This window comes from Trachurus trachurus, assembly GCF_905171665.1.
Source record: "Trachurus trachurus genome assembly, chromosome: 3".
Classification (NCBI taxonomy): Eukaryota; Metazoa; Chordata; class Actinopteri; order Carangiformes; family Carangidae; genus Trachurus; species Trachurus trachurus.
The window spans coordinates 5608500-5634024 of NC_139893.1; the positions used below are offsets into that span (position 1 = coordinate 5608500).

The following is a 25525-nucleotide window of genomic DNA, read 5'->3' on the forward strand; positions in this document are numbered from 1 at the left end:
TTGTTAACACAGCTGGAGCCTCTCTTCCCAGCCTTCTCATGGCTAATAAAGCCTTTGCAACTGCCAGGTTCATCTTTTTGACTTTGCATGTGAAAGCGCTCCCACCCACCACTACTGTCTCCCACCTACTTGCACAATAAAGTGATTGCACATGGATGTAGGAGTAAAAGAACTGAGACTTCATTATATTTTGTAGAACCTCTTGAGCACTGCAGCTTCTTCCAAGAGCCTCTTACAGGAGCCTCACTTTGGTTTTGATTAGGATCAATGACATTAGCAAAAATGCACAAACACGGCCAAGGACTGATGAGCTTCAGAAGCTGAGTTAGGGCTAAATGTGCTCAAGTGGTGATTTTTGTAAAAACGATAAATATGATGAAATACTGTATGTTTGTCTCTTAACCTTTTCAATTATCAAAATGACACATTTGCAAGATAAAAATAAATCATTTTCAGAGGAAATGAGAGGAATACAGATAAAACAGAAAATGGAAACAATAGAGAAAAAAAACAAAACTATCTGCCTCATCGGGTGATATAAATAAAAAATCATACGCCAGTATTTTTAGGCTGAATGGTGATAGATGATGAAAATCTTACACAAACTGGGCTAAATTTTCAATCTTGTGTTTCAGAGTCACATGTGAGTTGTCAAACGGCTTTATTTAAACAAAACCGACCATCAAAATGAAATGGATTTCCTTCTCTTGAACATGTACTGTACAGCTGCCAAACATCTTTGACAAAATCACCAACAAAAAATGTAAACAAAACAAAAATAACAGTTACAGCATATAGTGTAAATATTATATAAAAATGATATTGGGCCCATATTAGATAAAAGCAGATCCATGTCAGAAAAGTGATAGCGATGACTGGATTTCTCTTTACAAACTGGCAAAGCTTTAAGCAAGTACATGTTATCTAACACGGCATCGAACCATATTGATATAAAATGTATTGTGTCATTTTGACCAGCCCTTAATTTCCAATCAAACACATGTCTCTTGCATATACATAGGATAAATGATAGCTGATGATAGCTCAAGTCATGGCAGTCCCATAAACTAGCAACAGTCCATGCTTAGCGACTGCTGTTGATGGTACCGTCCCAGGTGAAATGTGACCTGCTACAGCCTTTGACGTTTGAAGAAATAACCACCACTAACAGAGCAGACAGTCAGGATCATGTTTCATGACATAGTTTTGCTTGAACATTAATCCGCTTTGGCTAGAAACAGTGGGCGTTTACAATCTAATAAGCACCATTACAGTCCAGAGTTGTGGGACTGATTTCGTGTGCCACTGTCTTTGGATGTTGATCACTATCACTTTTCTAGTCACTGCTGTACCAGCAACTCTCACTCGGTGCCCCCATCCAATATCAGGTAGTTGTATTCTGCTTGTATGCGCTGACAGACTCATATGCTCCCTCATCATGTTCCCTTTGTCAGAGCAGACAGACATAGAGGTAATTTGCTACTTCCTGCAGCGCCGCAGTCTGACGCTGTGGCGCTTGCCTCTGACCCTTGTGTACCGTGCTCACCTTGCCTATTCCATCTCTCTCATCTTTTTGCAAGGAGAGGCCACGTTACTGGCCCACAGGACCAGCAAGGCTACAGGATGTAATTGTATTAAATGGATTTGATAAATGGATCTGACAAACAAGTGGAAATTGGTTTTTGATATTATATTAAAACTGACCTTCAGGTTTAAGGCCTTAGATTTATTTTTTTCAGTTTAGCAGCTGTAGAGAGAGGCAGAGTTTAGTATTCCACCTACTTACGCCAACGTTTTTAATAAACCTTGGCTGCTCCTCCTGTCTCTCATACACCTACCACCCATGTGCTGCACAGACGTTCACAGTTCTTTAAAGCAGTCATAGTGATTTTCATTATCAGTACAAAGTATACCCTCAAATTACTTATTACTTATTTGGAAATTTCCCTTAATATTTACTCTATAAGGGAGAACCACTAAAATCCAATCCAATCCAATGCAACAGCTTTTCAAACGTATAATTTCTACCTTCTTCAAAGGTAGCAATGTTCAGTCTAATTAACAGGAAATTTAATCAAGTATATGTTTAGGTCTGAGGTTGTTTTTTTGCAGTGATGATGAAGTGGTCGACTACATTATATTGGAGGTGTTTCAAATGTTCTGCCAAATCCATTTACCAACAGGGGGGATATAAGAGTACTACTCAAATGATTTTGATACGATGTGAAGTACTTTAAGATTTCAAAGTTTGAGAAAGTTGTACATTATTATTCTTTCGTATTAATATTTTTATTAATATTTTTGAATGCATTAATTCATAGGTTTTGCAGTTTCTCCAAGATGACACAAATAGTCATTTACAATTATCCCCTCCCTCCCTCCTGTCCTGTCCTCATAGCAAAGCAGCAAACAGGAACAAAAACAATAGCAGTAAGAGACCATCAAATACAAAAAGGGTAGTGGCTCAAAGTACAAAAACAAATTAAACCAAATGTAGCTGCAAGCAGCAACATTTGAAATCCCTGCATGTCACATGTTGGCACAGATGGCCTTGTCAGATAAAACACAAACCTGTGTCAAGGTGATGTGTTCAGAGTTCCAGCACCACCAGGTAAAAGCTGAATTTGACAGCAGGTAAGTCTGCTGTGCCTCTGGCAGGACCTGAAACCTGGTCACCACAAACTACTGGGTCCCAATTAAAGGCAGTTGGCTAATGTCACTGTGGCACTTCAATGCCACATATGCACATCAAGTTTGGCAAGATAAGGCATCCACCTTCCACCCTGTGCAATGTCACAATTCATTCCATGGCAACAACATTACCTTTGTGCGTGGAAAGTATGAAAGTGTGTACCGTATGTATGTCTGTAAGCAGAAGTTGTCAAGGTCTTTACATAGTCCAGAAAAGTTGTCCATAAGGTTCTCAGTGATCGTTTCAGAAAAATAAATTTAATACATCCTTGATCTGTCTATTATGGGTGGTAGCACATGTTTCCATTTCAGTAAGAAGTAAGAAGCAGGGGATGTTAAAAGATGGAGTGAAATGTCGAGGCCAAATATGTCACTTTTCACTGGAAGCATCAATTCTGATCACATACTTTCAATAAAAATAGATACCATAGGGATTGGCAGCTGATCAATTGTGGCATCTCTCCTGCTATTAAACTAGGTAGGAAAAAATATTGAAACCACAGTGCTGCTACAAATTAACCTGATACACTGAAAGAAATATATTGTCCCTAAATAGTAATAAAGAAACTTTCCAGTCCCGTCCATGTTACATAAAGTAGTTTAATATCGTCATCCACATCTGTTTTACACAACCACAACACTCTGCCTTCAATTAATTGCAAACTTTTCAACCAAGCTAAAACAAAAATCTTGGTCGGCCATGTATCTTAAATTTTGCAAATTCTTGTAAAACAGTCTGCTGTCTGAGACAGCTGAGCCCTTCCTCTCTCTAACAGAGCTTAATGCAGGCAGTGAATCACATCCATACAAGTGAAGGATGTGCAGGATGAATGACTGATACTGAATGATGTTATTCAATCTCTCCAAACTTCACGATATAATATGATTGTTTATTTTACTGACTTTTTACATTTATTTCTAGTGAAATCTTATTGTTGTTGCTCTCTGTCAAATCAGACACAACTCATAAATTCACATAGTTAGTCTTCCAAGGATCCATTTATGTGTGTCCTCCAGCCTCTGATATATCGATTAGAGCAAAAACAGACATGGTTTCTGTCGGCATATTTTACTGTAGCGCATTAATGGCAGCTATATTCTTTACTATCTGTGCCTCATTATAGGAAAGGCATTTACCCAAGATAGATAGATCATGCTGTATTCAGTAGAGCGGTTAAATTTCATGTCACGTATTTAAAATTGTGGAAGATTGAAGTTGAATTTTATTTCATTTTTTTGTTTAACTCATTTCAACAACAAGGCAATTCAGAGTGCTTCACAGAAGGCATCCAGGCAAAATGTAAAAGCAACAAAAGGCAATGTGTATAAAAAAAAGTAATTTAAATAGAAACTAGAATAAGAATGAATCATTTCCATACACGCACCCTTTAAACAGTTTATTCTCATCAGCACCAATGTTTGTGGAAGAGAATCTTATTTCTTTAGCTCTTTTCTCTCCTATTTCGTCTGCATTTTCTTATTCAAGGAAAATGTTTGTGCACCGGTCGCTCACATTTCATTTACTACTTAGACCATAGTTCACTGTCTCTCTCCAGGAGAACTGTGAGAGTACTGATAAGGTCAGAGCCATAACAAACAGCCTGTGTCTCATTGTCTCACAGTCGGCTCGTCTCTCTAGGAGGGACAGAGGCATTTCGGATCTATGACATTAGTTGGATAGATGTGAGCGCATATTTAGATTTAACCATCCCATTGTCTTAGTGTGTGTCCATGTGAGGATTCTTTATATATGAGGGTTTAAAAATCCCTTCACAGACCTCGGCACAACTGATTAACCAGTTAGTTTGAGTTTTAATACCTCAGTGGTGAGACATATCGGAGACGTGTTGCTTCGCTCTACAGGCACTGTTACTGCTGTTAGTGGCAGAATGCTAGACTGACGTTATCGTGCATCACTGCATGTAGTGACCTCCTCTATTTTTACCTCAGATGTCCCACATTGCTGTGATTTCAGCCTCCTCCTTGTCCCTGTCCCCGGAGAGCCCTCCCGTAGTCGGTTAAACTTGTTATGCTCGGGACAACATGTTGCAGTTAATTTTTTATTTCTGGTTCATAACCGCTTTGGCGGAGTGCGACACTGCGTTGCACTCCCTGGGAACCTTGGAGGCATTCTCCTGAGACTCCGTTAGAAGTCAAGCTACCTTAGCTGTGAAGTTAGCCAGATAAGGCAGCTCATTTTTCTCATTGATTTATGACTGTTTTTGTTTCCCAGGGAACGGGGTGATGAATTTGTTTTCCTTGTTTTTTCAATGCTCTCTCTCTCTCGCTCTGCTTCCTTCGTGTCTTTCTGAGACGATAGCCTTCAGTTGAACATTGCTGTGCTGCTGTTGCATCTGTTGATGGTGAAGGGTAATTACAGTATGCCTCCAGTCTCAGGCTAAGCAGTAATTACCGTTTACTGCATTGTGTAAAATAGCCAAAGCTGGTATAAACATGGCTTACAACGTCTCATCCACATCTTAGAAGACTGACCAACAGCGTTGGATACAGGTTTTATGTTCACACTAGTAGCCAGATCGATGTGTGTCGGGTGCCGATGCTTCTACAGAGATTTTTTTATAAACTGACCTTAAACATCTAAATAGTAAAGGAAGTAGGACTGATCTATTTCCATCGTCATTGTGATATCAACATCCACGATAAACACATCGTAAAAGTAGGGCTTCCCCCGACCAAAGATTTTCCTGGCTGACCACCAGTAGTCGTCATTTAGGGTATGGATCGACCAATGTGGTTTTTTCATGGCCGATACCGATTATTAGTAATCAAGGAAACCGATAACAGATTTTTTGGAACTGATGTTCATTTGCTGTGAAAATGAACATTTTGGTGTCAGAATTTAGAATAACACCCCTGGGAAAGAAACTGTTTGTTTCTTTTTTGTACACTGTGAAAATCTGTGATAAAAAGATGACCTTGAATTTTTGTAGAACAACACAAACTGCAACTTGGTTCAATGGGTGGGACATGGTTACACAGCAACGAATGGTGACTTCAGGCTACAGGCTAGAGATGGCTACATTAGAGCCAAAGGAGTACGTATACATTTATTTTATTGGTTATCAGTGAAAAAACGGCCAATACCGATTATTAAAAAGATGCTGAATATTGGCCAGTATTATCTGCCATGCCGATAATTGGTCTATCCCTAATTTAGGGTCATTAGTCGACTAATCGTCGCGGATTATTAATCAGTGTTTCCCCCTATTATTATTTAGGTTGAATAATGACTTCTTGGTAGACTATTTAGGGGCAGCCTTATGTAAAAGGTTGCCGAACAACAATGGCAGACTTCTGTTGGGTCCCTCGGATACCGTGCCTGTAACGCGTCATATTTGTACTGACACGACTTCTCATGTTTAGTTGAATGTTTGGAGTTTGTTTACAGTGTGCAGGCTTTCCACTCTTCTGTGTTTTTGGTGTATTTGTGTGGCAGTGTCACAGCGCCTCTACAGGCCTGGTGTATGTACAACAGTGTATTGAGTCATTTTTACTGTATGGTTAATTTGCACACCTGAATATGTGCTTATTTATCGCAAGTGTCATCACACATCGAACATTTTGCTGATATCGTCCAGGCCTAGAAGGAAATATGCAATCCTCGTTCTGGCACTTGCACTTGATGGCAGTTTCCTCGGTTGGAAAAACATCAGAGCCAATTGAAGCTTTGTTGATGGGACAACGAACGACAGATCACAGACATCACTAAAATGGACTTGTTCATTTATGTCTCCACTGCTGCTAAGAGTAAAATGGACCACATTCTAAAAGTTTTGAAGGGTCTGAGGCCTTGCTTTAGCTGCGATACTGCAAACGTCTACTCAGTGCGTGGCCTAAATGATGCCAGATACCGAATGACAATAACAATGTTAAGAGGTATGAGTCAGACATATAAATCTATGCAGTAAATCTCTGTAGCAAAGAAAAGCTGTTTTCAGATCATTTTACACAATATCGCTCAAGACACTGAGGACATTGAGGCAGAGGAGGTGATTGAAGTTACTCATTTGGGATGCGGGAAGGGTGCCAGATGTTAGGAACTAATGAAACCCAAGGGCTGCCAGAGCATGCTAGATTAACAAACAGAATTTAAAGCACCTTAATCATTTTAGACCAAAGTCTAGACAGACAGCATGTCAAATACAAACCACTTTACTGCCCAAGGATAAAGTAACAGGCCACTATGATTGAGCTGCTGAAAGTTATTATCAACATTTTAATTGATTACTGATACCATTGACTTCATTATTATAATCATTTTATATTGTCATGAAGTATAGCACCATTAAAAACAAGTGCATGACCCTTTCAAATCAAAGCGATCCATCCATTGATCACAGGGAACAGACAGCTGACAGGCCACATTATTAAACCCACTAGCTTTTATCATTGCCAGTGCTGATGCAGTGGGTGCCTCCATTTGTCTGGCACATCTGTCCTGGCTTGCCTGACCTACCATGACACACAGACACACACTCAGCCTGACTGTTCTTGCTCTTGAAGAGATGAGCCTTTCTCCACATGTTGCAGACAGGTAACAGATTAGCCCCTTTCTGGCCTCTAAGATCTTCTAAACACACCACATCCTTTTACAAGGAGCCCTTTTGAAAACTGACGTATTTCACTTTTCACACATGTGTTTCAAGGCAGATGTCTTGCAGCAGACCCAGATTGTGCAGACCTGTTGGGTTTCCCGCGGAATAATTCCTGCTATAGATCAACTGATTATTTTCCTTTGGTCTCTGCCTCACCTACTGATGATGAAAAACTAGCATGCAGTTGCCACTGAGCTATGAATTTCAATGAAGCTCTTGTCAAGACCCCCGCCCTGCCTACTCTATAACCAGAATGGTCTGGGCCATGGCCCAGTGAGAAGTCTGGGGCTAAATTGAATTTTTTCTCAAACATGAGAGCCTCATTCCTTAGATACCTTGGCAGCAGCCTTGCCTGTCTTCATCAGGATGGCTGTGACAGTTTTTGTCAGCCTCACTCATTTTCTTAGGCCTGTTGCACACACACACACACACCCACACATTCATGGTAAGTTGGAGGCCATCACGACTTCTCTGCCTACCTTTCTCTTCTTTCATTCTCTCTTCTCCTCCCCGCCTTTTGTAAATGAGAGGCACTTAATAAGAGAGCCTGTGTGTTAATTAAGTAGTCATCCACTCCCAATTGTATATGCTTAAATCATTATGAGACATTTCATGGTAAGTGTTTTGTTTTGTTTGCACGAAAATGTTAAAACCCTGATTCAGAATGATTTCATGCCACGTGTGGCACATTTCACACTTCAGCTAACTGAGTCTACATTATTTACATCATTTAAAACATGGAGGCTGCAGTACTGAATAATGCCGATGCCCTGATTGATTGCCCACTGATAAATATCGAATAATTCTCAATACAAAATAATACATGATAAGTGCATCTCAATTAATGCTTCTAGTTACCAATTCCATGTCCATGCACATTAAATGCTCACATATGTACTGTTATTAACTTTGCACTTTCTCATTTAATACTTAAACACTTTGGGAGTGTGTTTTGAAACTAACTGCTTCTATCTTTATGTTGTGACACAATTTGCCGCATCAAAGTTAAACTGAGGTCCTGCAGCAGCACTCACAACGCTGCCAGGCTGCAGGAGTCCACTGATTTCTGCTCAGTCCACAATCAAACCAGTTTTACCTTCAAGTCTTAAATCAAATTTGATGATAATGATTTGTTACCCCACTGTAAAACAACTGCCCCTAACATCTATTGCTTCACTGCACTGGTTTTCTATGCTTTATTAAAAATCACACTGTGTGACAACAACGTGTGACAAGTGTGAATATGAGTGAAGTCAAACAAAACAAGAGAAAAGATGAAATAAGCAGCTACCATCTGTTGTGAGTTTACTGTTGTGTCTTCCACACAAACATACTATTTATCACCATTCTTTAGCAGACACAACAATGTCACAAACGAAAGCAGAGAGGGAGGAAGAAGAAGAAAAAGAATTAAACTCATGGATCCACATCTACTCACTCACTTCTCAATACTACATACTCCCTTTCAAGAAATTAAATTCAGATAACAGCTTCTCATTTTATGTTGTCACCTTGAGAGTTTGTGTAGATTTGATGCTAGGAGGCATGCAGCTTGTTGATTAGAACAGTACAAACGGTGAATGCTAATGCTCAGAGATGTTATTCAGTTTCAATCAGGAGGGAGGAGCAGTCAGTCACAATCTCACTCACCCAGTCTTTTGTCTGTTCTCTGCATAGCTAAAGGTTTTTCACTTTTTAACTCGCAATATATTATTCGTATCTCTTTGTGCCCCTCATTTGAATCAGGTCAATCCTGTTTATTCATTTTAAGTTGTTGCAACTCTTTGTCCCATTCCCTACTGTCACTCTCAGGTGAAAACCTTGGATCCTGAGTATATTATTTGTCAGTAAAAGAGAAAACAGTGTTTTCGTCTTTATTGTTGTTCTGTCTGATTGTAGCCAAGAGGTCTAAAATTTGCACTTGAAGTCTTTTGCTTCTGTTATTCCATGCACCACTATCACAAAGGTACAGTACATGTAGCAATCACCATAATGTGGAAGTGGAAAAACTAAGAGAAGTATTCAGTTACTGTAAACGAATGCTGTAGTTTTTGCATTGTTTTGAGAGAGCTTAATGTCCCAAACCAGAGGTCACTACTACAACCTTTTACTGTTAACATTTCTAGGTGTTTAAGTAGAAGCTTGATACATTTTATAAGATATAAGCTCATTATGTGGTCTTTTGGGAGCTAAAAGCTGCCTAATTACTGTAACTGAGCTCATTCTTGAGCTACTTCCTTGTCAAATCCTTTATTTAATTTTTGTGCACAAACAAATAACAGACTGATAATTACATGCATTTAATAACATCATATGCAAATGTGTTTGAAAATACATATTTTCAATACTTTCTGAATGCACTTTCACTACTGATCATGTAGGGTCAAATTGATTAGCATAGGTGGGTGTTCTAAGTGTTCTTTTGTTTTTCCTTTTAATCCAATCAACATTTGTAATGAAATGGACAAGTTAGCTATTTACTGATTAAAGATAAAATAGCAAGCTGTGCTGTGGCCTTCTCCTGCACCAAGCCTGGTGTGAATGGTCAGGGTGAAAGCATTACACTCTCCTCACGTAGCGCACCCGCTGCTGTGAGAGAGCAGGGACGATAATTACGCACTGTAAAAGTCCCAAAATGTGAGCAGAGTAGGAATGGGGGGGCAAAATAACTCACTGGGCCACAGTGGTGAAAATTTCATATTGTGTGCATTGCAACTGTGCACAGCAAGCACACACACACATACAGTACAGACACGGAAACTGCGATTGTTCTTATTTTTCTTCCATTAACAATGAATAATAGGAGGTCCTGGCTTTATGGAGAGCTTTTCTGTATATTAATAGACTTCATCTCCCCAAGCCTGTTGAGATTCTTTCAGATTAGTGGAGCACCACTCCCTTTTCTATCTTTCCCCTAAATCCGCTTTAGGGCATGCATTTCTGAGTTGCACCGAGGAGCTAACCTCCTGACTCACTACCTTCCTTCTGAGAGGGGCCACAGAAGTGAGGCTGCACAGTCATCAACTTGTGTAGGAGTATAAGTTGAAGCTGTCCTCTATTGTATTGACACTGACCACCACTGGGATTCTCTCTGTAAATGTGCTTTTCAGTATTTTCAGATAGACACACCTGGCTGCTGCTATAATGGAGCCTTTTTTTCCCCTCTTCTTCTCCCAAATGCTGTGTAATCTATTACTCCTAGCCTCAAATGTTAATAGAAAATGGTCAGATAAAAAGAGTGTTTTGGGAAAATGTTGTTAAATGTTCAATTTCTATGCCAGAAGTCAGAACAAGATTGAGGGTGATTAAAACAGTGAGTCACTCAGTGGGTTCATTTACATGGTGAGAGAAGCCAATTGAGTCTAACAGTGAATCAAACGCGTGGCTGAGGCCGCTGCTATGAAGAGATACATGAATGAATGTTAAAATGTAATGACTGACTTATCTGTACGATGTTTAGTAACTGAACTGGTTAGACTGGGTTTTGTGCTTTTGCAGTTTAGATGCAAAAGACTAATAATAAGTTATAACTAAGTTTGGGTTTAGGGTTTATATTAATAAACTGGAATGAAAAATCGCAGCAACCCCTCCTTCTCTGCCGACGCTTCGAGGAAATTAATGTGACTGGGGAGCGATGATTTGTTCAGGCTGCAACCAGATTCAGAGTAGATCTATCTGATGATCAGTTATGAGATCATTGACTATATGTAATTGGAATTTAGATGTGATCTAATATCTAATAATCTACATTTAATTCTCTGTTTTTTTTGGTTCTGTTACAGTATTTGTGTCAATTTTTCCTTCGCTGTTTACCGTTGATGTTTGCAATGACATGATGTGGGAAAACTCTGGAGTCTGACATTGTCTCTGCAGAAGTGCACACTGACTCCACATTAATCGTAGTGACCCCTGACTGTGTCATAACCGCTCAAGTGAATAACAATAGGTTTATCCTTTAGTCAGCAGTTTTAAATATGATTCAGTGTCGTTAGCTGTGGCCTCAGGAATGCATTTAAACAGTGTGTCGCCAAACATCGCTCAGTAACTTTGCTATTTAAGCTCAATTTAAACAGGAAAAAGCAAATATACAAAGAGGTGTCAAAGGTTGTTTAGTTAACAAAATCAATTCTACAGAATCTACAACGTATGCATGAAGCCTGTGTCTAACCGTGTCTGGGTATGCTTTCTGTTTGTTGTTTTCCTCTTTCTACTAATAGTTTAGTGCATTTTTTTCTTCTCATGAGACGTGCTGTGTTTACTGCTGCTGCTTCCTCTGCGCCACAAGGTGCTGAATCCTACATGTTTTTTTTTTTTTCCTGTCTTTAAGGTTGCCAACTTGCCACAGTAGCTGATGAGAATGAAAGTATTGTTGTCAGTTGTCAGTCTTAACACCGTTGTGATATTGATTCATTGTTTGTTATTTCAGTTGGGTGCAGAGTTTCGGGCATGAAGGTCTGGGACTGCTGCTGGACATTTTGGAGAGGCTGCTGTTCAAGAAGCAGTAAGTTAACAATACACTCATTTGTCTTGTTTAAAGTCGTACCATTTCACTGTAATTTCTTGTGTATTCACCAGATCAATATTAACCAATAACAACTCAAAAAAAAGTGGCTTGGTTTTGCTAATTGCCAGTTTTCCTTTTTGAGTAACAGTTTTACACATTTGCTAATAATAACATCAATGTATTTCTATTTTGCTGCGGTACAGTTAATGGAAGAAGTTAGTGTTAATGGGAGATGGTGTTAATTGAAAGTAGTTAATGGAACAGCATTATTATCTATCATCAGCGTAGTCTTAGTCTGTTGTTTTCTGAATGGCTTTTACACTTTCTTTCAGAGCCCTCCATCTGTATTTTCAAATAGACTTGTTTTCATAGACATACAGTTTGGTAGTCTTGATGATGTACATTTAAAGTCTAACCGCTCCTCATTACTGTCTCTTGTCTTTAGGCAAGAGAAAATTGACAAAAGGAACCAGCATAAAGTTGTCCAGTGTCTCAAAGCCTTCATGAACAATAAGGTAATGCCAATGCATGTCTGTGAGTAAACCAAACACCTTCTCTGGGGAAGAAAACATCTGTATTTGGAGTCTGATCTGCATGCAAGGGTTAATGCAATTAATGTTAGGCCCCTTTCAGTAACAAAAGGCTGAGGAGAGGAGGAGTAGCATCACAACAATTACAGAGCCAAATAAAAGGAGCTTTACTGACGTACTGAATGACACAGTGTGACACATTTGCACAGCTCTAAGACTCTTGGCCTCCTTCAAGTCTCCACTCTGGAGTTTAGTCCTTTCTGATGCCTCATATGGAGCTATAAGAGAGAGAGAGAGAGTGTAAGTGAGGGAAAGAGATGGCACTGCTGCAAAAACCAGAGAAACAAAACTTTATTTGATATCCTACAGGACAAATTAATAACCATAAATCACTGTGCGCCTCTATCTTGTTGTGTTTTTGTTTGTGTGAAAACATTGCGTCTGAGGCAAAGCTGTAATTTCTTCAATCTGCTGTTGGTCTATTAGCCTCATATTTATGGTTCTTTAGATGCAGAGGAATTATAACAACATTGGGCTGAATGAAAGTTTAGACACAGATTTAGTTGCTAAACTTTTTAGTTTCTGTGGTTCAAATAAGCCACAGCACAGTTTGGGTGTAAGACATTAAGGCACATAGGCAGCTGTTTAACACAAATTATGTGTTGCAGATACCAAATTAATTATAGAAGCAAAAGAAACAAAATGGCATTCCAAAAAAAAAAAAAAAGATATGGAGACATAAAATGTGTAGGCGAGCAATAAATTGAAATTTACGGAAACTGATGGTACACATCTGTCACAGACTCAATTTCAGTCATGTCATTATATCTTGTTAATGATTTTTCCTTTGACAAGCTGTCAGCTGGCCTTTCCCTTTTAATGCACCTGAAAGTACATCAATCACTGTTTGCCAGTGAGAGGAAGGAACACGTTCATAACTCTTGTTCCCAATGCATGAGCTTTTTTTTTTTTCCCCCTGTAGTTTTCTGCAGTTTAAACAAGATAATTTAGTTAAAACTGTAAAATAATATGATGATGTTGTGATAAAATTACCCCCCTTAAGATCAATAGACAATAACATTGAATCACAGCCCAGGCCAAAGCTCTTGTGCATAAAATGTGGTTGTGTGAAAGTAGCTTTATTTCACAATGCCTCAGCTTTCGTGCTGTTTGTCCAAAGTAGCTACGAAGGAGAGAGGGGGGGAAAAAAAGAAATCTTGCCACATGGAGCTAAGACCCAGTGGAGACAGATATACAGCCGCTCTGGCACAAAGTGTGGTGTAAGGTCTCATGTAATCCTGTGTCTCAACAGGCGCCAGACACCAGCATTTACCCGTAGGCTTCTCTGTTAGCCCAGACCTTTCCCTGGCTAGAGAGGCATCTTGGGAAGGGATGTACCCACAATGCCAAGAAGACAGGTGTTCTCTGCCAGCTGTCAGTGCAGTCTTTTCTTCTTCTTCTGCCTCCCTGCGTCGACTCACACACTGACATATTTGCTATTGTCCGTCACTGAGTGGCATAACAATGTAGTGCTATTCTAGGAACAGCTTAACTCTATTAAAGAACATGTCAAACAATATAGATTTGATGGATTTGTTTACTACTTAATATAGTTTCTATAAAAGTTTGTAGTATATGACTCTGGGCGCTTTGTTGGTACCCACTGACCTCAACTTTATTCAGTATTTATACTGTTTACCCAGTGTTCTTATAGTGTAGGACATATATAATCAGGGGCATTAAGAGTTAAGAGGGACTCCAAGGTTTTAGAGGAGTATAGAGAGAACAAATTGTGAAATAAGATATTGCGTATCCTTGAGACGTACAGTACAGTCAGTACACTGGACCAACCAACTCAATGTCAGCTGACTATTTGAAACATTCACAGACCTCTTTTATCTTGTTTCTGGTTTCAGCAATGACTGACTCTTTGAGGACTAAAGTTTATAAGCACTAATTTTAATCATTATTTGGTTTTTGTGAAGTGAAATGTTTGACTGTATAAATAGTGTTAGGTAAGCTGAATACAACAACAAAATCATGTAAAAGTAATCAAAAATATAATTTTCATTGAGTATTCAGATATCAACTTATAACTATTATAACTACAATCAGGATCTGAACACCACCATGACTTGTTCGGTCGACTGCCTCTATAAGTGTTCTGTAATGTTTGGTTATCACCAGGACTACAAAATAACTTTTTGTAATTGTTTTTAAAATCAAACAAAACAAAAGTGAGACCAAATATAACTTACTAACGGCTCCTTTGTAGAAATAAAAGCTGTTTTCAGCGCTTTATTAATTCTTACTGTATTATTTGTACTGAACGTTTTATTTTCTAACAAACAGAAAATACTGAATTGATTTTTTTCCAGCAAAAATTAAAGGAAATGATTGTATTTCTGAATGTTGCTGACGCTGTTGTACAATTCTATTACCACCTACTACTACTGTACAGACAATTATAGCTACAGTTGTGTATAATTATGCCATTCTTGCAAGATTGTTTTTTTTTCCCTCTTTATTGGCTTTTGTTGTACAACACATGGCAGAACTCATTCAGCACAATTATTTTTAATCTATTTAATAACGATCTTGCAATTTAGTCAGACTTTCTGGTTGCCAAGTTCATTTGTACAATGTGCTGATCCCTGAATGGCACCACAGAAGAAACTTAAAATCACAGTGAACCTCGTGTCTGACATTGGATGATTCAGATTAATCTTAAAATCTACTGGGTTTGAATTAATCTTGTGTTTTTTAAGGCAGTAACACCTGTTTTCAGTTTGTCACATCACCTTTAAATGAGCAGAACTAGAGCATTTCTAGATAATCATGTTTTTGTATTTGTTAATTGCAGTATGGCTTGGATCGAATCCTGGGGGAGGAGAAGAGTCTCGCTTTACTGGCGAGAGCCATTGATCCCGGCCAGTCTGCCATGATGACGGACGTGGTGAAGCTGCTGTCAGCCATCTGCATTGTGGGCGAGGAGAACACGTATGCGCAGGATTTCATCTCTTTTGTCCACTAAGTTTTTGAGCTCACAAAAATTAAAGTGTTCTGTAGTTTAGTTTTACTGAAATGATGAGCTATCTATTATCAGTTGAAAGCAAAGAGGTTAAAGCAGTGGTGCATACTGTAGCAATAAATGGTAAAACACTTTTCAATTTACTAAAAATGCCATAATATTGTTGTGTGGAATACAAATACTGGAATCACAGGTCTATAATACATGACAGAGTTTCAGAAGTTGCACCAAGTACCATGTGTCTTCTATTATTTTTGTAAAATTGATTCCCAGGGACTGCAACTGCAAATTAGATATTCTTTTATTAACATTTAATCATTTGAAAAGGTAACATGGTACGCCTTTTTTCATGGCCAAATCTCTGAATGTAAGAAAATAACAGAGGTTCCATGTATTCTGGGAAATTATTCCTGTGGAACAATATTTCCAATGGAGTATTCTTTAATCAAAAAATCAAAATATGATCCATTTTATCTCTGAAATGAATAAATGAATGAACCTGTGATGGGTGAAATTGTTATGCAAGTATCCTTGCATACTGTCGAATACTGAAGAGAGAGATTATGGTGAAATTCTTTTACATAAATGTAATTTTTCTTTTTTTCTTCTTCTGTCTCATATTGTTCACTCATGCATTTTATGTTCTCATTTAGTCTGGAGAAGGTCCTTGAGGCCATCACCACAGCGGGGGAATGGCGAGCCACCGAGAGGTTCAGTCCCATTGTGCAAGGACTTTGTGATCGCTCGGTTCAATTACAAGTAAGTGCAGCCGCTGACACCTTGTTGTTTCACTCCCATTTCTCTGAAATGAACTCTTGAATGACAGCGGGAAGTTGACTGTTTCAACATAACACATTCAGGAGTCTCATGGTCACTTCTTCGGTCTGTTAAATCTTCTTTTGTCTTAGAGTTTTATTACTGTATCACTCAGATCTGGGTGTATATCACAGATCCAGTAACAATGGCAGCGTTCAAGCCTGAATTTAGAGAGGAATGAGTCTTACTTTTATGTTTGTTTTAATCTATACTTCCTCTTCACCATCTGTAGTTTGTGAGCTTGTGGTGGTTTGTTTAAGCACCTTTACACAAATAAGCTGTCCATACAATGCCTATTTTATCATCCTGTACACTCCCTTTAAACGTCATCCCTCTCCTTCTGGACATGATCTTTTACATTTATCATCTCCCTGCTGGTGTTTACAGTTGAAACGTTATATGTGGGCTTTTTTCTTTTTTTAAACGGACAGCTACAGTATTGCTTTGTGTCACAGCATTGTAATTCATGATCAAGGCATGTTGTCTGCATTTTTAATTGGATGCTGAGGGATACGAAGATTCATTCATCCAGTATGTAACACAGACGCTGTCTTGTTCTGCTGTCCCTGTGGATACGTTCATTAACATAATTCCCCTTGACCCTCACAACAACACAACAAAATGCCTAACCTTCTTTGTAGCTTCTTTGTAGCCTTAAGGTCATTGCAGCCTTAACCCTGGAACTAAGCCCTGAGCTCTCAAGGAGCACCTCTGTTTTCCTCATGGACAAACATGCATTCAGATATAAGTACATAAACACACAATGCATTTTGAAAGACTGTGGTTATGAGCATCTATTTGCTGCTCAGGTTGTTTCGTATTCGTATTGCAATGACCAATGCTGAACTTAATTAAAAGATAATATCTGTTTTGCCCCCTGTAGTATTATCAGAAGCATTAGCATTCAGTTTGCTGTAACTACCTTTGACAACTGAAAAACTACAAGGGAGCAGTAAGAAAGCAATAAAGGAGAAAATATTGAGGGATGGAAAGATTTTAACATGGAGAGATGACAAGGAGAAATGGTAAATGGTAAATAAAAAAAGAGAATTGACAACCAGGAATTCTGGGTGCACTGGAAGCTAGACCGTCTCCATACAGTGGTGTCGAAAGCATAAAACCCATCTGTGGCTATGCAAACAGAGCCCTGTGTACTGGAAGGATTATACAGCCTTAGTAGTATTTAATTGATGATTTGTTATCCTTCCCGCTTCCTAATACACAGCACAGATCCCCTTTAACCCCATGCATTATTAAAGCACAGATATTGTTATCCTAACCATGGCAATGTGTGGCCAAAGGGCTTGCTGTACTACTTGACTACGTTTATACGCAGCAGCCTCCCTCGGCAGCCTTAAGCTCAGGGAAAGTGTAAATAGACACATTTGGGACCTCCAGAATCAAAGATTCGTCTAAGTCTCTGCGTATTTGTAAATGACTTTGGGATTACTGCCATTATTCACAACACAAAGCTGAGACCAGTGTAGATGCACATACATAAACCAAATGTTTTGATGAGTTGCATTCAAATTGACTTAAAATGCTAACAGTGCATCTATATTATGATCTTTTTATTCACAAATACTTAGTCTTTGTTTTTCTTGTTGATTATGTGCCCAACAAAATGCAAAACATACAGTGGTTTCATTATACTAAATTAATTTGCATATATTTGATACATATTTGGCAGGTAGGAAATCATTTAAATAGTTGTTGCAAACTTTAAGCATAACAATTGATTTTGGTTTCTTGACTGCACAGCAATCACACGTCAAAGACAACATCTTGTGACAACTTTCCAATGTTACCTGTGTGTGTTACAATATTAAAACGGTACTTTCAAGGCAGGTAATTACTAAGCTTGAGTGCCACGGCAAAAAATAAAGAGAGTGCTATCAAACTGACAATGCACCTTTTTAAAAAAAAAAACATCCGAATATCCTCCCCCAAAGCTCTCGCATTGCCGTACTCTCTTTTCGCGCATGAGTGGATTGCTTTACTGATCAATAATTGATTTTTCTGTCTGTGTTTGCCCGGGCAGTTGAAGAGTCACAGGATGCGGCGGGTCCCTGTGCAGGAAACCAAACTCAGATGGGAGTGAAAAACAGCTTCCAAAAGAGCGAGTTTGCCCTTAAATTGACTGTTAGTTAGTTTTGTGTGTATGGGTCTGCAGTTGTTGCATTAATATTAAAATCAGCTCCCCCCCACCCCCCCTTCCAGTTGGTGACTGGAGAAAATAGACATGCATTAGTTATGGTCCTCTGCTTCCAAGGGACATAACCCATTTAGAATGCATGCCGGCACGCTTTTCATCAACTTCTGGAAGAAGAGAAGAGAAGTCCATCGTCGCTTTCTCTCATTCCCTCTCTCAACTCTCACTCCATTTCTTTCTCTCTCTCTTTGTTATGTTCGCCCTTCATGTTGCAGGTGGCATGCATGCAGCTCATCAATGCTCTGGTGACATCTCCTGATGAGCTGGACTTCAGGCTACACATCAGAAATGAATTTATGCGCTGTGGCCTGAAAGAGATATTGCCGGTAAGCACAACAAAACCACACACGCATAGACACATAATATAAACTCACACTCACCTTGTATTAATATTTAAATGAGTTGTCCACTTCAGTGAAATATTGTAGATTTGCTCCGGGAAATTATTTATGAAAGACAGACGAGAGCTGGCACGTTCTGCGTCTGTGTGCCAGCACCCAGAAACCAATAAAGTTTCGAGTGCCTGGGCTAATAATCTTCGTGCTGGCTTTTATACCATCTACCTAACATGTTAATCTGTTGTAAACAATGTTTCTGTAGCTGCCAGCAAAACAAATACATTAAAATGAGGAGCTGATCCCCACACCTGTATACCACCATGAGTAAAACCATTTAGAAGGAGCTCCCTGCTTTTACTTGAGCTTGACGCTTCCCTTATGTTACTGTTATCAGAGCAAGGCTTTCTCTCTAATTTCATTCCTATTTAACTTTTTGTTCTTTTTCTGTTTCAACTCATTCATAGAAACTGACAAGCATCAGGAACGATGCCCTCGACATTCAGTTAAAGGTGTTTGTGGAGCACAAAGAAGAGGACATGATAGAGTTCTCCCACAGGCTGGAAGACATCAAGAGCGAACTGGAATATCCTTATCATGATGACAAACTGAGGCGTCTAACACTAAAGTTTGATTCAATGTCTCATCCCTGCCAATGTGGCAAGCATATATACCGGTACATACTATAGTTGATGACATCCAACAAAGGTTGGTTTTATTTCTGGTGAGATCCTACAGTAGCTGACGAAAAAGTGTAATTTAATTAAATGCATTATTCCTAAACCTCTCTTATCTACAATTGTTATGTTTCTCCACTTATTTCCACTCAGATTTTTCCCTTTTAATTTATCTGACGTTTGTTTCCATTTACGTACGAGTCCTTGACTTTCTGCACTGATGCGGGGGATGTGTTCAGTATTGTGCACAGCATGGTGAAGGACAGCAGTGCAGAGCCCTATTTCCTCTCTATACTGCAGCACCTGATGCTCATACGCAATGACTACTTGGTCAGGTAAAAGCTAACAGCACACACTTTGTCACCCACAGCATTATTTAACTAAGATGTAATAAGAAAAGCATTTTTCTGTGTGGTTCACAATGCCCTCTCCTCATGTCTTCATGTATATATGTATTATAGTATTTTCAGCTCAGTACACACTACACATGCAAACAAAGGGTTGAGCACCTTTTTGAGGGTTATGATGTACACTGCTGAAGAGCTTATGTTTTGTGGAGGTCTTACTCCATCTGCCTTAAATCCTCTCAATGACATTGGCTAACAAAGAGAATGCTGTCTCTTTCATCTTCATGCCATCTACAACAGCCATTGCTCCGGAGTATTTCTCATCTCCCATTAATGGTGCTTTTCAAAGGCTTATTTTATGTTGGTTCACTCACAGCTGGGTGTGAGTTAAACCTTGGCTTGATCAAAAGATGGAGCTCTAATCTGAAGAATATCAAATGCATCACCTGCCGTTTTTCTTCCGGCCCAAAAACAACACCTGAAGAGTCTTTCTCCCCTGCTCTCGCTCTGTTTGATTAATGCTCTGCATCTGAATTGATTATAGAATTTTTAATATTATGTTCTTATGACTACTAGCAGTGGTGTCATCTTTTTTGCAAGCAGTAGTGCCTTTTTTTTTGTTTTGCCTTTAGCTAAACAGGGTTATGTTAGAATTAGTTTCACATCATATTTATAATGCAGGGTCTAACCAGTTCTTCATTGCAAATGCATATTGTCTTGGACGTGCATCTTGAGTCTCAGCCTGGCAGCATGAACACAGAGCCTGACAGGCATGTCTAAGAAACCAAGGGGATTAGTATTCAGTCGAGAGGAATTAATAGCCAACAAATATGATAACTGATTTAACGTTTAAGTCATTTATCAGTGAATTACCAAACATGTTTGGTTACAGGTTGTCAAACATGAAAACCGCTTTTAATTACTGTGTCTTTGGATTTCGGACTGTTAGTTGGACAAGTAATTTGAAGCTGTCAGCGTGGGCCACTCTCACACGGCCTGGGCAAATAAAAGATAATCAGGTGATTAAAAATCAGAAAAGTCATCAACAGTCACCATGCTAGCAGGATGTCTGTGGTCTTTTTGGACTGAGATTCCCAGCAGCTTTTAAAGTGCTTGAGTGCAGAGAGATACATATATTGATACGCTCGTGTCCAAATTCAACTATGTATTTTGCATTTGGGGCTGAGGCTGGCGCAAACTTTTAAAGTTGTTTTTGAACTAATCTTCTTTAGTCTCTCTTCTTCTTACAGTATGTGTGAGAGGGGGACTGTAGGGAAATCAATAGATATCTAAAGTCTTATATCAAACATGATAATTGTAAAGCATGTATGTGATAATCATATCATATGGTGCAACGCTTAAGATTATTTTTCGTTGACTGCATTTTCTGAATGTATTTATGGAGTTGCCCTCAGGCAGTTTTATTCTCTCTTGGTATATACTTGCATTGCACATAAGGCATCATATCTGAATGCAATCCCTTTAATGGATTGTATCTCTTGTGATTGACTGGGGTAGGGATCTTTAGTTATTTAATTCTTGGTTATCCTCTATGTCAAGGATATACAGTCCATTTTTACACAATGGTCCCAAAGTCACAGAGTAATGAAAGAAACGGCAGCAGCAGTTTGTCAGGCCGGTGACTGACAACACGTCCTCTTCCAGTCGATTTTTTTGTTATTTTTTTGTCCCCATTCAGCCATCATGCTGCCCATCTTCAAAATTACAGACAGCAACATTCATAACATAAGATCCTGCCTCAGTATTGTTTTTAAAAAGAAGGAAGGTATTGTCCCTGATAAATCTCTGTGTATCAGACTCAAAGTCATAGGTAATGATTCGGTGTGGAGGAGGTTTGGACTCTGTTGTAAGATAATGAGCAGATCAAACTGACACTTTCCCTTTAACTTGCACGAACACCTCGTCTCTGCTCTCGTCTGCTGTCGGCTCATTATATCTCCTTTTCCTTATTGTGGCGTGTCCTTGGTTATTGTGTGATCAGGGCATTCAGCAGAGTCACTTGAAACAATTTACCTGTAATTACTCAGCAGCTACTAATAGGCTGCTGTGTATTCCTCATTGTTCAGTATCATTACATCAGTGCCTGTGTTAAGGCCTAAGTGATGTGGTTTTATTAGTTGTAAAGTGACTAAACTTGTGTTGCAGTAGTTAATCTCATGTGGGTCATAATATAGTCCCAAGATTTAGTGCAGTTGTAGACTTAATTCATCATCAATAAAAGTTAACATCTTGAAAAGTCTGTGCTTATCAATGCATAAACAAGTAATCACAAGGATGTAAAATGTCAGTTGGTTGAAAATTGAATCTTTGTCTCACTAATACATCATGATGATCTCTATCCCCGACTTGAAGGCTCTGATATCTGTTATGCAATGATTTTTGATTGGTTACTCGGGCGTTGTTATGATGATATGCCACATTTCCTTTGTTATCTTCCCACTGTTTCCACTGTTTTTCTTGCAGACAGTTCCGACGCTCTTGCACCTGAATCCTTCCTGATAACTGCTCTTGTACAAATAGTTTAATATCACTGACAACAACCACATGGAATTAAAACAAGTAAAAATGATTTATCCTTTCATGCAACTCACTGTCCCTCTTGAATTTCCTTGTCTCACTCACGCTGACTCTCAGGCCCCAGTACTTTAAGATCATCGAGGAGTGCGTCTCTCAGATTGTGCTGCACCGCAGTGGCACTGACCCAGACTTCAGTTACCGCAAGCGCCTAGATGTGGACTTCAGCCATCTGTTAGGCAAGTCATGTAGATAATTGTGGTCATAGATATTCAAATGAACCATAAATTATTTTTTCATTTCATTCTGCTTCTTTTCAGAGGTGTGCGTGGATAAAGCTCGAATTGATGAGTATGAACAAAGAGCATCAGAACTGGCACAGAAGGCAAGTACTGAACAAAAAAAAAAAAAACAGAAAAGAAAAAATAAGCAAGCAACTTTTATCCGACTACACATCCACTTGGCAAAAACAAAACCCATTAAATCATGCTGGCACGCATTCTAATGTTGTGAAAAAATAACACCTGTTTAGGTAATAAAACGTTAATATTATAGAGTAAACAGTCTGTAAGTCCCCTGGGGCCTTGAGTTAATGAAATGATATAGAGATAATGTAAAGATGCCATGGATTTGAAATGGTATACAGACAAATAAGGATTGTATTTTAAAGGTTAGCATAAAAGACTATTACAGCTTACTGTAAAATCATAATCAGAGTAATTACTTTAAAATCCTCAGATCCCAAGGAAATGAAACATATTGAATGCATGTCTTTGTGAGGCATTTGTGGGTAAAGAGTTCTTGTTGTCAATAACAATTGTACTCATTGCCTTAGATTTTTCAGTGTCTGAACATTGATGAGGTAAAGCTTGTTTTTTCCTCCAGCTTTGTAGATGAATGATATATGCTACAGCTTTAGCAGCTATATTTTAGATCTGCATTTGAATATGCATAGCACAGATGGACAATAAAATGGTTTATAGTTTTGCAAATGCATCGCGCTGCAGTAAGCTTTAGCAAAAAAACAAAACAATGCAATTTTTCATTCTTTTGTCATTGTAACTTCACACAGTCATGCACATGCTTGTTGAAATGTGGAGGTCAGATGGATTGGCTGCTGTGATTAATTGAAGTGCAGGCAGCAACAGCAGGTTGCAGATCCTGATTACAAGTATGGGCTCACTGATTGGCATGTGTACAATGTTTTTATTAATGGGTGGGTGTTTGACAAAAGGTTGAAACTCAATCAGTAAATGGAGATAATTAAGGTATGATGAAATAAATTATTTAAAATAATTATACCATTAGACTTGAATAATTGAATTAGATATTTAATTATATTTTAATTTCGTAGTTACAGTGTCAGTGTTTGTTTGTTCGTGGGTTTCTCCTTTTTTAGTTTGACGAGGAGTTTGTGAGCAGACAGGACACACAGGTTCAGCTGGTGAAGTGCGAAGAGAAAATAGCTGGACTACAAGCAGAGCTGCAGGCCTTCAGGTCCCAGGTATGTGACTTTCAATGTCATTGTTTTCAAACTAAATGTGTTAAAGCCCCAGTATGTAACTTATTTGGCTTTTTATTAGCAAAAATGAAATATTGCTTTCATAAATACGTATTTCTCTGAAGTCGAATCACACCCGCATACAAATGAAAGCTTTCTCGTACCTTAGAATGAGTTGTTACAAGTCGTTACAAATACGTAAGTGGGCGATGCACCGAACCTCGGAGCGGAGCTGTCGGCTCGGGGAGAAAGTTTTCCAGGTAGCGCCTGTTAAAACTGTCACCACTGTGTAGTGTGAGGAAGGACGGAGGCACTGGTGTTGCATTCAGGTGCAGTCAGGCAGACGGCCGTCGGCAAACCAACCGGATTTCATTTTACTCCACGAAAGAAAGACGGTAAAACGTGGCTCAGTTAAACAATACTACATCACCATGACAACATATTGTCACACCTGTATTGTTTTGCCTCATGCTGGCGGACCACTTGTTTACATAGACGCTTGTTTATCCTGTTACATGCAGCGCCTGTTGTCAGTCTGACGTCTGCCCGATTTCACGTGAATGCAAGATCTAGAATATGTTCAGATATGCAACCGCACCGCTAGATGGGGGTAATTCCTACACATTATACCTTTAATTCTTTCATAGATAGGAGAAAATATGAAATCTGATTACTCAGCAACCAGCAATGAATCTAAAAGTATCACAGAAGTTCAGTTCAACTTTCTTTTCTTACTTTCCATGATGAGACGTTCTTGTTATTTTGGGGTGGTGGCGGAGTAGTACAGTAGCATGAGGTTGTGGTGGTTGTGGAAATGGGGGTTTTTAATCCACTGGAGCCTGCAGTTTGGTTTGACATGGAGGCTGCTCTACTGGCTAGCTGACACTAAGTCTAATGAGAACACTCACCAGTCCTCCATGTTGGCCATTTCTAATTCTCTGATCTCTATCCCATAAGAGGAAATTGTTCTAAAAGCAATTTATTCTGACAACCCCCTTCAGTCTCACTACTGGGCCTCTCTTCAAACCCCCCCACCCCCCCAATACTCCAGAGAGTTGCTCCCACGCCCTAGCACAGCAAGATAACTACACACTCAGAGAGGGGAACAGAACTTCCTTTTTATTTTCCAGATAATTTTTCAATTTGAGAGAGCAAACACAGAATGAATACTCAAATAGTACCTTGGTTCAAATGACGGCGGTACATTTAACCAATGTGGGTACGCACACACTCTTTGTGCCGCCGTCTTTGTCTGTGTCAGTCCAACTCTCAGCAGCACACACACACACACACACACACACACACACATGCACACTTGTTAATTCAGCAAAGATGTTCTTCCCCTCCAGAGGCAGTGGCAGAGTAAGGGCCCAGGGCTGACCTTTAGTGTGCGTCTTTAATCTAAAACTGGTACATGGATCAATAAGCCATTTGCTCTGTATGATACAATTTACGGAGCTTTGTAGCCCCGGTTATAACATTTGATTTTTAGCTTTGGAAAAAACAAATCATTGCGGGTATGTTCAGGACCGAATCTGGCCTGTTTATGAGCATTTGGCCTCTGCTGGATGGTTGAGAGAACACGCCTCTGTTATCCGTCGCCCAGTGGTATTAGATGTGAGACCCTTGTGTGCTATACACTCGGGCAGATGCTGTACGTCGTCTTCTTCCTTTTTTTTTTTTTTATCCTCACCAGATCCAGTCTTTTTTTTTTCCCTTGTGATTTGAGT

At 39.1% G+C, this 25525-nt stretch overlaps 1 protein-coding gene across 1 annotated transcript in view; it reads left to right on the forward strand.

Moving 5' to 3' along the window:
• Positions 1 to 25525, forward strand: part of LOC311002791 (protein diaphanous homolog 3-like) — a gene marked incomplete at both ends in the record, with an annotated part of 172175 nt that overhangs the window by 18480 nt on the left and 128170 nt on the right. The window contains 10 exon segments of the mRNA XM_083994299.1: positions 11734 to 11808; positions 12257 to 12326; positions 15205 to 15341; positions 16026 to 16131; positions 18616 to 18726; positions 19203 to 19321; positions 19631 to 19747; positions 22415 to 22541; positions 22617 to 22679; positions 23694 to 23798. Coding sequence (XP_083850425.1) covers positions 11734 to 11808; positions 12257 to 12326; positions 15205 to 15341; positions 16026 to 16131; positions 18616 to 18726; positions 19203 to 19321; positions 19631 to 19747; positions 22415 to 22541; positions 22617 to 22679; positions 23694 to 23798 — 1030 coding nt within the window.